Source organism: Mixophyes fleayi, chromosome 3 (assembly GCF_038048845.1).
Source record: "Mixophyes fleayi isolate aMixFle1 chromosome 3, aMixFle1.hap1, whole genome shotgun sequence".
NCBI lineage: Eukaryota > Metazoa > Chordata > Amphibia > Anura > Limnodynastidae > Mixophyes > Mixophyes fleayi.
In genome coordinates this window covers 335,014,283-335,030,381 of record NC_134404.1, presented here as the reverse complement: position 1 = coordinate 335,030,381, position 16,099 = coordinate 335,014,283, and the positions used below count along the sequence as shown (strand labels likewise).

Below are 16,099 nucleotides of genomic sequence, written 5' to 3'. Positions count from 1 at the left end.
AGCCTTATGTCCATTAAATGCATTTGACGTGGAAGAAATTGTCATCCTTTATTTCATTGTAATTATTTTTAGACATACCTTACATAAGTACAGTGAAATGAAAACATTAGGTGACTTACTGTGCCACAGGCGATCAAGGACTTCGCTTTCAGTGCTTTTTGGATTATCTGGAACAAATCCTTGGGAGCTTTTTTACAAAGATACCATTCGCCCACGCCGCCAGTGAAGTCTTCTAGCGCCTCCATCGGTTCACCTCCCTGCAGTGCTTCATAGGACCCATTGAGCCTACGAAGAAATACATATTCTAGAGTTAGGGGGGTGTCACTAAACTATGTGGGCCCTGCAGCAAAACATTTGATGGAGACCCAGAGCTTTCCAGGGAGGTCAGAGCTCAGTGGAGATGGCAGAGGGGAGTAGGGTCTGTAGCAGCACAGGTGGCAACTACAAAGGCATACCCCCCAATGATCCAGATTTTGGTGAGATATTCTGAATTGCAGGCTACAAAAGAGGCAGAGCTTAACAGGAAAGTGGGTGGAGTTCTAATGAAATCTCCCTATTTGTAGGCAGGGTTTGGGCAGAGCAGGGGCGGGGCTTATTTTGTCTGACTTTCATAATTCTAAACGTTGTCAGGTGTGCACAGGGCCCAGCAGCTGATCCAGTAGTTATACCCATCTTTCTGGCTTCCTATTTTATTCATGTCTTTATATCATCAAACAGATTTCCTCCAGAATGCAGTACTGAGTTAGCTCATACTTGCCCCGCCCTCTAAACGGCCATCATAATTTCTAACCTATTACAACAGGGGGTGGGACCACGATGACGCATGAATCGTGTCCTAAACCCCGCCCCAACACTCAACTAATGAAGTGGCCAGGAATCGGGAGATTGCCGTGCTCTCCCAGGAGGACACCCAGAATTTCAGGAGTCTCCCGGGCATTCCGGGAAAGCAGGGCAACTATGAGTTAGCTGTGGGTATTGTTGTACTTGCCCCTAGGTTTCATCTGATTTATTTATTCTTGTTGTATATATGTATAATTACTGTTTGTATTAGTTTTGTAGTGATGTACACTTGAACAGCACTGCGCAATCTGTAGCTAAATAAATTATGCAGGTGAATAAGGCTGTTTATATTCATTACCCTGGTATAAGACAAAACTCTGCTTTCAGAATGAAATCTTAAACAAAGTTTTGGAGCCATCATCATCATCATCATCACCATTTATTTATATAGCGCCACTAATTCCGCAGCGCTGTACAGAGAACTCATTCACACCAGTCCCTGCCCCATTGGAGCTTACAGTCTAAATTCCCTAACACACACACAGACAGAGAGAGAGACTAGGGTCAATTTTGATAGCAACCAATTAACCTACCAGTATGTTTCGGAGTGTGGGAGGAAACCGGAGCACCCGGAGGAAACCCACGCAAACACGGAGAGAACATACAAACTCCACACAGAAAAGTATTGTTGTAACAAAAAAACCAAAAACAAAAATTAAATCCTTTTCTCAAAGTCCATTGGGGGACACTTGCATCTGAGAAGCAGGGCACTTTCTTTTGTATTTTATTCTTTTTAAATTCATTTTACAACAGAGATTAGTGTTAGCGGCTCACAGACAGCCCAGCGCTCTGTGGGCCTGATTCAAGTCCGAACGCAACTTGGACGTAAGTTCCGTGTTTAAAAAGAACACGGGACTCGTGTGTATATCTGTTAGTATTCAGTGCGCTCAGCCTAAATAAGCCCTCGCTGTGCGTAGACTCGCAGAACAGACTGCAGTATATGCGCATGTGTAAGTACAACAAACATTCACATCAGATGACCAGGGGCAGGACCAGCATGCATGGGGGCGTGGCTATAATTTTAGACAGTGCTTGGCTGCTCTCCAATTCTTCCTATCCCCATAATATACATGGGCAATGCTGCATGCACTACTGTTAGGTGCACACAGCTCTCCCTTTTCAAGCAGAGCCGTGTGAAGTAGGGGCAGAGTCCAGGGCCGCCGAGAGGGGGGGGAGAGGGTACTAATTACCCGGGCCCGGGCATGTCAGGGGGCCCGGCTCGGGCCCTAGCGCCTCGGCCGTTGGTGGGGGGAGCAGAGTAGTTAAAAAAAACAACAAAACATACTCACGTGATTGCGGCGCCGGCGTCCCTCCTCTCTGCTGCTCTGTGCTCCATTGCTCCAGACTGTCTGAATGCCGGGTGTGAGGTCATCATGTCACGCCCAGCATTCAGGCAGTCTGGAGCAATGGAGCACAGAGCAGCAGAGAGGACCATCAAAGAAAAGACAAGAAAAGGTAAGTGAAGGAAGGAAAGGGGGGGGGCAGCTTTACACAGAGGGGGTTAAAAAATGGGGGGGCAGCTTTACACAGAGGGGTTTAAAAAACGGGGGGGGGGGGGGCAGCTTTACACAGAGGGGTTAAAAAACGGGTGGGGGGGCAGCTTTACACAGAGGGGATACAAAACGGGTGGGGGAGGGCAGCTTTACACAGAGGGGTTAAAAAACAGGTGGGGGGCAGCTTTACATAGAGGGGTAAAAAACAGGTGGGGGGCAGCTTTACACAGAGGGGGTTAAAAAACGGGGGGGGGGGGCAGCTTTACACAGAGGGGTAAAAAACAGGTGGGGGGCAGCTTTACACAGAGGGGTTAAAAAATGGGGGGTGGGCAGCTTTACACAGAGGGGTTAAAAAACGGGGGGGGGCAGCTTTACACAGAGGGTTAAAAAATGGAGGGGGAGCTTTACACAGAGGGGTTAAAGAAAAGAGGGACAAAAGCAGCATGGCACAGAGCTGTTAAAGAGAAGAGGGACAAGAGCAGCATGGCACAGGGGGTTAAAGAAAGGAAGGAGAAACGTAGAGAGGCACAGGGGTTTAAAGAAAGAAGGGACAAAAGCAGCATGGCACAGGGGGTTAAAGAATGGAGGGACAAAAGCAGCATGGCACAGGGGGTTACAGAAAGGGGGACAGAGGCAGCATGGCACAGGGGGTTAAAGAAAGGAGGGACAAAGGCAGCATGGCACAGGGGGTTAAAGAAAGGAGGGACAAGCAGCATGGCACGGGGGTTGAAGAAAGGGGGACAGAGGCAGCATGTCACAGGGGGTTAAAGAAAGGAGAGACAAGCAGCATGGCACGGGGGTTAAAGAAAGGGGGACAGAGGCAGCATGGCACAGGGGGTTAAAGAAAGGGGGACAAAGACAGCATGGCACAGGGGGATGATGAAAGGAGGGGGAAAAGGCAGCATGGCACAGGGGGATGAAGAAAGGGGCAAAGGCAGCATGGAGGGCGCAGTGTGATCATAAGGGGGCATAGCATGGTGATGATAAAGGGGCACAGTAATGTGTGTGTGATGGCACGGAGCTTTTGGCAATGTAGTGTGTCTGAGGTAGATGGTGGCTAATTAATGGTTGCTATTTTGTTTGCGGGGTAATGGGAATACTATTTTAATGTTGGGGCTGGAGGAAGGCCTAATTATTAATCATGGATGCTATTGATTTAACGGTGGGGCTGGCCGTAATTTTCTAAACGTAGCCATTTTTTTCCAAATAGGTCCTCCAACATTCCAGGATCCGGACAAGCCGCAACTAAAGAAACCAGCAGCCACATGTGGTAAAAGGGAGAAGAACAGGTAGGACAGAGCAGCAAGACTGAACTCTTTCTGTACACACTGCATTCTTCCTATACTACACAAGGGTGCTAGATGTCCTGAAAGTCAGGAGTGATTTTGATGTACTAGCCACACCCCAATGGCGCATAGCCACACCCCCAATCGTGTGATCACACCCATGAATTTTTTTTTTATATGAGTTACATAAATAAAGACGATTTCAATGCATACTCTACATATAATTTATAGTATATATTTGTTGCAAACAGTTGTTCTGTGCTAGTTACTGGCACATATACTTGTTCTTTTTAATTCAAAGACTACGCCATGTCACTCACCACTGTCATTCGGCACTTACACCGTTTAGACTGTAGCGGGTGCAAGGATATGAGTAAAAAGAGACGTACTTACACCAAACACAGGACTTGACTCAGCCGCATCTGTGTAGGAACGCTCTTACTGGCCTACATTAATCCACCACTCCCCTTCCTCCTTCCGCCTCTCAAGTTGTAGGTACTGGTAAGTGTCAGTTACTTGCAGACATGATTTGCATGCAATTGCGTTCATTGGTGTGATGTCTGTCTCTGGGAATGCGCAGTGCGGAATCAGGCAAGATATGCTAGGCATACGAACGGATGTCCACACGTGACCCAAGCCCTATGTGTGCCATGAATGCATAGTAGGTGCCCCCCTTTTCTGACCTTCGGAGGGGGAACCCGGTCACTACCAACGCAGAAAATTCAGTTTTTACTATACGGCATCATATTGTGTATCAGCCGATGATCCACTCAGACTATCACTAAGATTCCAAGCATGGAAGTTTATTAAAGCAGCATTACCATCTTCACTGGGGAATATGACAGCAGAATGGGGGTGTGAGCGGAAAGACCAATCAGAAACCGCCACGTGATTGTGACTTTTCAGCTTCCCTCCTACCTAGACACAATTTCATACAAACCCGGTTTTCAGTCAGGGCAATGAGACGAACCACAGAGCTTGGGGACAGTTACACGGATCTAATGCTCCCTCCCTATATGATAATACAACTTTAAGGCACTACAATCTCCTTCAATCACCTGTTTCTGGATTTTACTGATGTATCTACTGTAACTTTTGCATATATTCCCCCTCTATCAGATGACCCGGTTTGCTGCAAACTGTGTTATCTATAATATAAATGTCTAGTGGCGTGTGTTAGTCTGTCTGTGTGTGGAAAAAATAAAACCAAGCTGCAGCGCCACCTGCTGGGCGGAGTTATACACTGACCTACTAAATTCTTAGTGTGTGTGGAGAAAAAAATTCAGAAAGGGCTGAAATTTGGTATGCTAAGATGTTTTTAATTTGTTAATTTAATTTGTTAATTGTTAAAAGTGTTTATAAAGATTTAAAAAAAATATATATATATTTCTTGAAGGAGAAGTGACAGTTGGGAGTGGTTGGTGGTTGCCGGAGGTGACAGTGGGGAGTGGTTGGCGGTTGAGGCCTGGGCTATGGCCCAAATGCATGACAAGAACCTTTTTAACACCTTAAGTAGCTTGATTTGACTAGAATGCATGAGTATCATGCACGGGTTAACGTGTAAATATATATTACCTCTTTGTAATTCTGGATGACCTCACTTACTTAGCATAGGCCTTCTCCAGGAGGGCGCTCCAGAATTCGTTATCAGTCGTAGACTTTAAAAACAACAGCTTTCCCTTCTTTGTAGGCAACCGATCGTCCACAACCACATCCACCCACTCACCGTACTGCCAGAGCTGGGAGAAACAGGTTACAGGTTACGATAGCGCCTATCTGACAAACGATTCATCAAGAGAACTGTGGGCCTGATGCTGAGTTGGATGGGTTTTGTTTTTTTTGCGTAAAATACACATTTTTGTACCGCGCATGAAAAATGTGTAAGCGTAAGTCCCTATATAGAGTGAGCCACTTCTCTCTAGACTTAGAGAGACAGAGCTGGGAATAGAAGGGACTGGTATGCGTTACCCAACTACAGTAAGGGCGTTTCACCTCTAAGACTTCTGCCGTGCTGCCCCTAATCTTTGAAACTCCCTACCCCGTCTCACTCGACTCTACCCCAACCTTCAGTCCTTCAAACGTTCACTCAAAACTCACCTTATCAAGCTCACCTATCCTACCACCTCCTGACCATCATATCCATCACCTCCTCTTACTCATCTGCCATCTCCATTTTACTCCCAGTTGGTCCTACTGTCTCTCACCACCCCTCCCTCTAGAATGTAAGCTCTCGCGGGTAGGGTCCTCTCTACCTATTGTGCCATGTCTGTCTCCTGTCCCTCGTACGTCCTGTCGTCTTTTGCTGCACTCTGTGTGAGTCCCCATAACAGTACTCACACTCATCTGTATTACCTCATCTATTTGTTACTTGCTTCTGTATCCGGCGCTACGGAATCTGTGTCGCCGTATAAATAAATAAATAATAAAAATAAATAATAATGTAGAGGTGGACATAGCTGCAGATACGACTGTCAGGTGGTGTATCTGTTGCAGCTGCTGTACCCCCGGCACTACCGTCAACACAGACCTTGCTAGCAAGTACAAAGCGTTTTTTTGTACTTACGTTAAATCTACTACCCTGCTACAATGGGTAACATGGGTATAGAGGCTAGCCCAGGAGCTGGGCACTTAGAAAACAATTGCACAGTTCAAAAGTTCCTCCCCTCAATATCCCCTCTTCAATGGGTCTCCAGTGTACAACTAGCAAAGTCCCATAGGAAGGGCAAAAAATTAAATCAAAGAAGTATCACTTTCATATAGAACACCGCTCGAATGCCTTCTGCAATCTGATTGGACCATATCAGAACCAGTTTGTTCACCCATTGCCGATGCCATAAATGGTCTAACAGCAATACATTAATAGAGTTTAATACAATTAACCATAATACACTGTATTTACCTGTGGACCCCAAAATCAGATCGGGAACTGTCTCATCTGGGGACCCAGAGTAACATTTAATTTATGTTTTGGGGGTTGTCATCATTGTCTAAAATGGCAATTTAATGCAAAGCACATTTACCTCCAAGTGTCCCCCAAATGAGGTAGTTCCCAACAGAATGTGCTACATCCCTGACAATCAGATTTTGGGATCCTCAGGTGGTGCGCACCTGATACAGATTATACAATGTGATATGGTTAATTATTTTCTAATATCGGAGTCAATAAATCCACTTGCCCCATGCTTTCCTACTATTAACCCCTTAATGACCTGCGGTATTTTGGACTTAAATGACCAGACTAATCTTCATGTAGTTGTGATGCCTCGAGTTCACCAAGAATAACCTTTTTAATTTTTTTTACTCTACCCAAGCAAATTTCAAGTCTTTATTTTGATAGAAAATATTGCAGCAGAATCATAGATCCACTGTAATTGTATCTAATATTGACTGGAAAGCCATCTACTATTAAAATCATGGGGGTGACCTAGTGATAGAAGGATGCAGCATCTGATGATTGCCCTTTGCGATGGGGAAGTGCAATATATTCTGCATTAGAAACATTACAAATGCCAGCCTTTAGCTGCCTTGGTCCCCTATAATCTTGTGTTACCTTGAAGTGGAAGATTCCTGCATAGCTCTTGGTAAAGCTCTGGTCTACGGGAACAACCCGATACAGGCAGACTTCATTCAGGGTGAGAGATGCAATAGAACACAGGAACCAGCAGTCACCTGGGCAGAGGAATAATATACTGTAATATACTGTAATAGTGTATTCTCAGGTCAATCAATGATCAGAAATCTAGGTACATTACACAAGTCTGTGGTTAGGTCATTCCTCAGGACACCAATGAATTCTGATATTAAGCTATATAAACAGAATATATAACTGTCCTCTCTACATTTCGGAAGCATTATTTAATGTACTCAATTATAAATTATAATATACCTTAAAAGAGATAATGAGGGGAAGGGATATGAAATAACATGGGACAAATAACAGATGTGCTGTAATCTTTTGCTAACTGTTACACAGTAGCGTTAAATAGAAAGTACTGAGCCCCATAGCAAAAATGTTTTTTTTAAAAACACATCTGCCTTTGCAAGCCAGCCCCCAGCTACAGTCCATTGCTAAATATACAGCCACCAACCACAATCTGCTCTAAGCCAATATACCCCATTCAGTAAAGGGCTGGCAAATGTTAGCCCGGGGAGCAAGACTCAACTCAGCAGCCTAGAAAAAAAATGCAGGTGGCCCAGTGACCAAACCCAAGGTAGCCCACTGTGGGACCGGCCCGGGGGGCAGATGCCCCCCTGCCACCCAGCATGGCATATACCGGCGAGGGGAGGGCGGGAAGAGAAAGTGCTCAAAAAGCATTGGTGGTCGTTAGACAGTAACAGGCAGCCAATCGCTAGGCGGCTCGTTGCTGTATGGGGCCCCATAGTGCTGTGCGGCAGACAGGAAGTCTCACTTCACTTCCTGTACGCCTGAAGTGAGGAGCGATGCCGGCCAGAGCAGCTAAAGGTAAGTGAGGGGTGGAGGGGCTGCTTATACTAAACTATGGGGGGCTGCCTGGACTAAACTATTGTGAGGGGTGGCGGCCTATACTAAACTATTGTGGGGGAGGCTGCCTATACTAAACTATGGGGGGCTGCCTGGACTAAACTATTGTGGGGGAGGCTGCTTATACTAAACTATGGGGGGCTGCCTGGACTAAACTATTGTAAGGTGGGGCGACCTATTCTGAACTATTGTGAGGGGGTCTGCTTTTACTGAACTATTGTGAGGGGTGCTGCCTATTCTGAACTATTGTATTGTGAGGGGGGGGCTGCCTATACTGAACTATTGTGAGGGGGGGCTGCTTATACTGAACTATTGTGAGGGGGGCTGCCTATTCTGAACTATTGTATTGTGAGGGGGGGCTGCCTATACTGAACTATTGTGAGGGGGGCTGCTTATACTGAACTATTGTGAGGGGGGCTGCCTATTCTGAACTATTGTATTGTGAGGGGGGCTGCCTATACTGAACTATTGTGAGGGGGGGCTGCTTATACTGAACTATTGTGGGGGGGGGCTGCCTATGCTAGAATATTGTGAGGGGGGGCTGCCTATGCTAGAATATTGTGAGGGGCGCAGCCTATGCTAGACTATAGGGAAGGGCAGCTGCCTATGCTAGACTTTGGGGAGAGGGGGCTGCACAGAGAAAAATATAGGGAGGGGGGCTGCTATAATGTGTGAGGGAATGGGGGGCTGTCTTAATAGTACATGGGTGGAAGGTAGGCTATTAATTTAATGGTGGATTTTAGGTGGGGGTTAATTATTTTATTGATGCTATTTTATTTGTGGGGTGATAGTGGGGCAATTTAATTTATTGGTAGGGCAATGTAATCTATTGGTGGGGCCTATTAAATTAAGATGGGTGATGGGACCTTTAATTTAATGCTGGGGTGGTTTGGATCTATAATTGAACGTGAGGCTGAGCTTGGGGAGGAGGGCTATATATTAAATGTGAATATTAATTAATTAATGCCAGCTATTAATTTATTGCTGGGGCTGTTTGGAGGGAGGGTAATAGGTTTATTTATCAAATGTGAGTACTGTTATTTTAACGTTGGGGCTGGAGAGAGGCCTACTTATTAAATGTGGGTGCTGTTGATTTAATGCCCTGGTGGTTGGAGTTTTCTAAATTTCATCTATACATTATTTTTTAATAGGGCCTCCAACATTCCAGGATCCAGACAAGCAGCAGCTGAGCTTAAGACACCAGCAGCCACAGGTGGTGAAAGTGACCAAGACAGGTAGGAGAGAGCAGGACAATCTGCCAACTGTCCTGATTCTGGTGGGGCAGTCCAGAATTTGGGTGGCTGTCTCGCTTAGTCAGGATTTGTTCCGACTACAAGGACAGTTGGGAGGTATGTCCCGCTTCACACTGTACTGCTTGTGAAGGCAAAGCTGCGTGTACCTAACAGTAGTGCACACAGTATTGCCTGTGTATTTTACTATAAATTTGTCTAAAATGATAACCCCCTGTCTTAAATGCACCAGGCCTCCCCACACCCCCTTTGCAGCGCTACATAGTATTAGGTATTAGGTTTTCCCGGTGAGCCCTTCATGCCCCAGTCTGACACTGAATAAGGGTGAATATTTAGCAGCTTGGTGCTAGGATTTAAGAAAATTCCTCCAAACCACAAACATTTTGGATAAGTGTTACATGCCTGTATACATTTTTGAATATTAATAATTAGTAATGTTTGCAGGCCCGGTGCTCCCATTAGGCAAGGTTAGGCACTTGCCTAGGGCGCCGGGCTCTGGAGGGCGCCTGGAGGGCGCCACAGTATTCTAAAATACTTTAAAACTGTGCGGCGACCGCTGACCATACCTGTCACGGCCGCCGCACCGCATTCAGATGGACGGGGAGGGGGGGAAGAGGCTACTTTGTCACCACCGCCGCCTCTCTGCTCCATCTCCTCCCCTCCACTTACTAGTGTCAGTGAGTGGAGGGGAGGAGACGGAGCAGAGAGGCGGCGGTGGTGAGACAAGGTAAGGAGAGGAGGGCGGCGATTTTTGCGGGTGGGCGATTTTTGCGGGGGGGGGGGGGGGTGGGAAAGGGGCCCCGCTTTTTTAAAAATGCCTAGGGCACCGTGGACCCTAGCACCGGCCCTGAATGTTTGTCAGTCCAACTTGTACCATAGGTATAGAAGCCATTCCTCGCTAAGCAAGCTATTATTATCTGTTATCAGCTTTTTAATGTCCACTGTGAATGCTGTTACTCGTATAGTTTTTACATTAAAGCAATTCAAAATATTGATGTTAAAGTGGAACTCTAGACAGGTGACAATCTCTTAATCTAAATCAGAATCATCCCAACCAGTAGAAAAGGAAGAGGGGGGGGGCGGGGGCATCAAGTCTTAAGGATCAAATATTACCGGCAATAATGGGGATGACATTCTCCTGATCCCGCAGTGTAATACATGGCGTCCCAACATTTCTACTACTTACAATAAAGTAACTTTCCCCTTTAATGAGATTACTTACCGAGAGATCCCTGGCGAACATCAGCGCGATTTGCGCCCTCATGAATAAATTGAGGATTGAGTTTTATATCCTGCAAGAGATTAAATAAACAATAAAGTTTCTTCTTCAGCATAGTTGACAAATATTCCTGTGTTGAGGGATGGAATACACAAATATACAATGGGCCTGAGTCATTAAGGAGAGTAAAGCCAAAAAAAACATGTTACATTGGAGGGGGAGGTAAATGTAAAATGTGGGGACAGATTTATATTTGGGGTAGGACATGTCCTAGATCAACTTTACATTTCAGTGTACAAATAAAGCTATCAAGTATATGTGTGCTACATGAAAAAAGAGCCAGTATTTAACTAAGGGTCCTTACAAGGACTGTTTCATACCAGTTAGAAGTACCGGAGATCATGTGGGCAGCACTGGGGTCATGAGTTCAATTCCCGACCATGGCCTTATCTGTGAGGAGTTTGTATGTACTCCCCGTGTTTGCATGGGTTTCCTCCGGGTGCTCCGGTTTCCTCCCACACTCCAAAAACATACTGGTAGGTTAATTGGCTGCTAACCCTAGTCTGTGTGTGTGTTAGGGAATATAGACTGTAAGCTCCACTGCATGGACTGATTTGAGTGACAAATATTCTCTGTCCAGCGCTGCAGAATTGGTGGTGCTATATAAATAAATGGTGATGATGATCTGTATTAGCATGCTCTTACTGTACATGGGTTAAGTTAGTCCACCCTTTCAATTCCTCATTCCGCCCGTTGTAAGGGGGTCGTCAGTGACAGATGCGTGCGGATATGAATTACCTGCAATCGCACTTATTTCTGAGCATGAGCAGTGCGGAATCACGCAAGATACACTAGGCAAACGTGCGTACATCCATTGTGTACTTGGTGCACAGCGCCTTTAGTGAACCCCTTTGGTGTCGGCAACACCAGGCAGTAAATTCTCCCAGTGCTGCATTTGCCATTCACTGCATTTAAACAGTTTAACTACATTTATTTTAATACACATTAATTTATTTGTAGCCATTTACCAACATGGACCAGGTCATAGGGCCATTTTTCACAGGTTTTCTCAGTATGATTACCACAAGAAGTAGTTCTGAGTTAATAACAGAATCTTTATTTTAAACACAGATCACACAGGTGTAAATTTAATGTAGTCAATGGTAAACCAGATAGCACAAGTCCATAGGAACAGCAGGAATGTGAAACCAGGATTACCAGGTTTAGCTGAGGAGTAGGAGTCATTGGATACCAGGCCCAATAGGATAGCTGCAGGTACTGGGTATCAGGATTACCAGGTTTAACTGGGAAGCTGAAGATGCTGGAAACTGGGCATAAAAGGATAACTGCAGGTACAGCATACCAGGATAACCAGGTTTAGCTGGGAAGCTAGAGATGCTGGATACCATGCACAGTAGGATGGCTGCAGGTACAGAATACCAGGATTACCAAGTTGAGGACATTGGATGATCCCCGGAAGAGTCAGACAGGGGGACGGTCAGGCAAGCCAGGGTCAGAAGCCAGTCGATCCACAACAATGTTCAGGATTAGCTTTTAGGATAATTCTAAACACTATGAAATTTACTTCTCCTAAAAATTTGGTCAATTTCTTAAATTAATTGGAGTATCACATTGTGAAGCGGTAGTTCCGGATCCATTCACCTAGGGTATGTGAACTGGGACTCCTACTGGTATCCTGGCTGGACTACAGATAAGCCAATAACTTTTTTTACTTTGTTTGGAGTATAAACTTTATATGATTTCCTGTAATAAACCTGGTTTTAAGAATATAGTACATTATAGGGTATTTCCATGTTTTCTCCATACTTGGTAACATAGTGACCTGGATGGATCACCGTGGTAGCAAGAACCAGTACAGATAAGCTATGATTTATTTTATTTCTAAGCACAGTTATAGTCTGGTGGGATTGGTTCTACAAATTGGTTTAAAAGTATTACATGATCTTTGGCATCCTGGTCTATGTTTCTACGTGCACGCATGATTGGAGATTACATAAACTGTTCTCCCTGAGGTGTATATATATATATATATATATATATATATATATATATACTGCAGCTGACAATCTATGAAAAGTCTGTGAATGGTAACATTTTGCAAACTTCTGGTATAGTGTCTTTATTACATATGTACCTTTTCTTTGGGCTTCTGTTCAACTAGTGACAACACCTCCGTGTACCACACTTATATGCTACATGCTGTTCAACCAGTGCCAAATATCCTTGTACCTTATTGCATGCTACGCACTTTTTCCATTGTTATTTTGGAGAAGATACCATCATTTTTTGGACTTGGGTATTTTCTGGACAGTTTATGTTTTTTTATCCTGCTTTATTTGAATATTTTATCTTCATATTAAGATTATCTTATCTACATTAAATCTTTGTCAAGTCGTACCCACTTTGTTATTTTTGCAGACTGTGTCAAACTTTATACCTTGCTTTTTGTATTGGTCTATCAGGGAGCACGGCACCGTTTTTTTTCAGTTCGGCTGATTCCTTGGTTTTGCGCTGTAGAAATTTCTTAAAGTATAATTACCACAATGTCTGCAAATAGTTTGACCATCCCTAAATTCCTTTTCTGTGTCTTCGGGCTACTGTATGTATTTTAAACTAAATGATGTAAAACAAGGCGTGTTCTCTTGTATATGGGTTGTATACCGTAGTGTTGCAAAAATGCTGTAAATCAAGTGCAGGTGTATTCTGTCCTAAAGATTTCTGGAACGTAATTTTCCACGAGTTGGACGTCAGGAGCAAAATATAATGTATGAAGCAGCGGTTTTGCAAGTGGACTATGAATTGCATTCATAACATAACAAGAGGCACAAAACAATTATTAATTATAAGGGTAATCATTATTTCTTGATTCAAGGGCCAAAAATACTTATTAATTTATCTTATGTGGAAAAATTATTTTATTAATATATTAGTGGCACAAATTTCATGGATGATTATATTTAAGGGAAAATAATGATTTATACTTAAATTATTGGGGCATATTATTTAATTACCAATGGGGGCAATAATATTTTTTTTATTAAAGTGACAACACTTATTATTTCATGATAGGAACGCTAATTAAAGTGCACACTTGTAGTGCTACAGGTATATAATTTAAATAGTGTCCCCATCATGAAATAATATGTTTTGCGCTATCAATAAACAATTTTAATTGCCCCATTATTAATCAAATAATATTGCCTCTTTAGTTTAATAATAAGATAATATTTCCCTATTAGTTTATTTAGAAATGAATGTTGCCCCATAAGTTGACTATAAATTCATTTTCTCTCCTTAATCAGTAAGTAATGGCTGCTCTATAATGCATATGTTACATCCTGCAGTTTGGAGATGCCAATCATCAGCAATGTAAGACGTTTTGCAGCGATTTTTAAACACCAGAAAAATTGCAGCTTGATACATATAACAAACAAAAAGACAATTGTTGTCAGCGCTTATCCTTAACACTGCATATCTGTGTGTATCTAGCAAAAGGAAGACATGAGGTATTAGTTCATATTTTCATCAAAACATTTAAGCCTGCATCCCAGCGCTAAGGGCACCTCATTATATGCAGGTCCTACACTGACCTCTATGCTTTAAAACACCATTAAAATGCAATTAAAATCAGATGCACTCACCTCCCAGGTATAGGGGCTTACATCTAGCAAGGGCTGGCTTGTGAGCCACACCCAAATGAGCCTTAAATAGGCCTTATGGACAGCTGCTATGACAACATAAGACAATATTTTGAGACAAAGCCAGAGAAAAAAATTACTCCCAGGAGTAGTCTTGTGTAGTGTTAGTATTTTGGACCCTAAAGCGGTCTACATCAGTATGATCTGATCACAGCTAAAACTAAAGGTGATTACTCTCTTCTAATTCTCCTGGATCTCTCTGCTGCATTCGTCACTGTTGACCACTTCAAGTACCACAATGCTCTGACAGCTATTGGCTGGCTATCTACTGGCAAAGCATGCTGGGACTTGTAGTTTCACAACAGCTGGAGGATCACAGGTAGGCCTGACCTGTTCTAAAGAATTGTGTACTTCCAACTTTGTAGCAACAGTTTGCGGAGGTGCCAACTCCATACTAGTCGCTATGGTTAGGAAATGAGATATTCAACAAGCGCATATAGACTTGATGTTTGGGTGTCTATATATTTTTGGTCATGTAGTGTGCATCTGACTGTACACATGGCAAGAGATAATCAAACAGTAAGATCAGATAATGAGAACTATGGGCCTGATTCATTAAGGATCTTAACTTGAGAAACTTCTTATTTCAGTCTCCTGGACAAAACCATGTTACAATGCAAGGGGTGCAAATTAGCATTCTGTTTTGCACATAAGTTAAATACTGATTTTTTTTTTCATGTAGCACACAAATACTTGATAGCTTATTTGTACACTGAAATTTAAAGTTGATATTTGTGTACTACATGAAAAAACAGTCAGTATTTAACTTATGTGCAAAACAGAATACTAATTTGCACCCCTTGCATTGTAACATGGTTTTGTCCAGGAGACTGAAATAAGAAGTTTCTCAAGTTAAGATCCTTAATGAATCAGGCCCTATATCTATAATATAGAACGATGAAAAAGACTCTTTGTAGTTATCCATACATAGAAAGTAAGATTACACACTGGTAAAACAGAGAAAAAAAAGTTATTTTTTCAAAATGACAATGTACACAATAAGCACACTACAAAGTGTATTTTAGAATAGTACAGTGTAAATGCTTCAGAAAAAAATAAACTTGTATGTAATGTAACTATACTGATCACAGCTTTTATATCCCTCAAAATACAGTCTACAATTTCTATCAAACAGGGATTGTTGCTTTACATAAAATGCAAAATACATTTTTTGAAATTGTCTACAGAAAAAAAATAAGCTGCAGCCTTACCGAGGGTCTTTTCCAGACAAGACCTTGTACTTTCGGTGAATTTGGACCCAGATCACTGACACCCAGAGATGACTGGCAGGCAGGAAAGGCTGCATCTTCAAATAAAGTTTTAGATGCCAAACATTGTGCCCTCAGCTCCTCAAAGTCCTGGTTTAAATATTTGACTGGGTTCTTATTAGTTCCAACACCCAGGGATTTGTTCCTATTCTTGGCTAAACTAGCAGCAATGCTTGCCATAATATCGTTGCTCTGTTCTAAAGAGCTGACGGTTAACAAGTTGTAGTGAGAGGAGCTATATATATAAGTCAGCCAGGTGTAAAAGCAAAATCCTCAGGGCAAAAGGGAGGAGAAAGACAACAATATTAGTGATTTCCCTGTGTAAGAATTCTTCATAAATACATTTTTTGTCAATATAATCGTACCTAGCACTGAATGTTACAAGAGTCTACATGTTTAATTTATCCTGCAATCTCCTTTAATAATAATTTCTGCAATTCTTCAGAAATCAGTTTTGAAACATTATACCACAAGCAATAAAAACCTTACAGTGCACATAATTCTCATGGATGCAAGCATTACA

General features: G+C 43.0%; 1 protein-coding gene across 1 annotated transcript in view; it reads right to left on the bottom strand.

Annotated features, from left to right (window-relative positions):
* Nucleotides 1-15,756, bottom strand: part of LOC142143264 (calpain-8-like) — a 53,680-nt gene extending 37,924 nt beyond the window's left edge. The window contains exons 1-5 of the mRNA XM_075200977.1: nt 15,520-15,756; nt 10,593-10,662; nt 7,170-7,288; nt 5,225-5,358; nt 120-285 (exon numbers count right to left, since the gene is read on the bottom strand). Of these exons, the coding sequence (XP_075057078.1) occupies nt 120-285; nt 5,225-5,358; nt 7,170-7,288; nt 10,593-10,662; nt 15,520-15,756 (726 nt within the window). The remainder of the gene's footprint in view (nt 1-119; nt 286-5,224; nt 5,359-7,169; nt 7,289-10,592; nt 10,663-15,519) is intronic.
* Between the last annotated feature and the right edge of the window lie 343 nt (nt 15,757-16,099).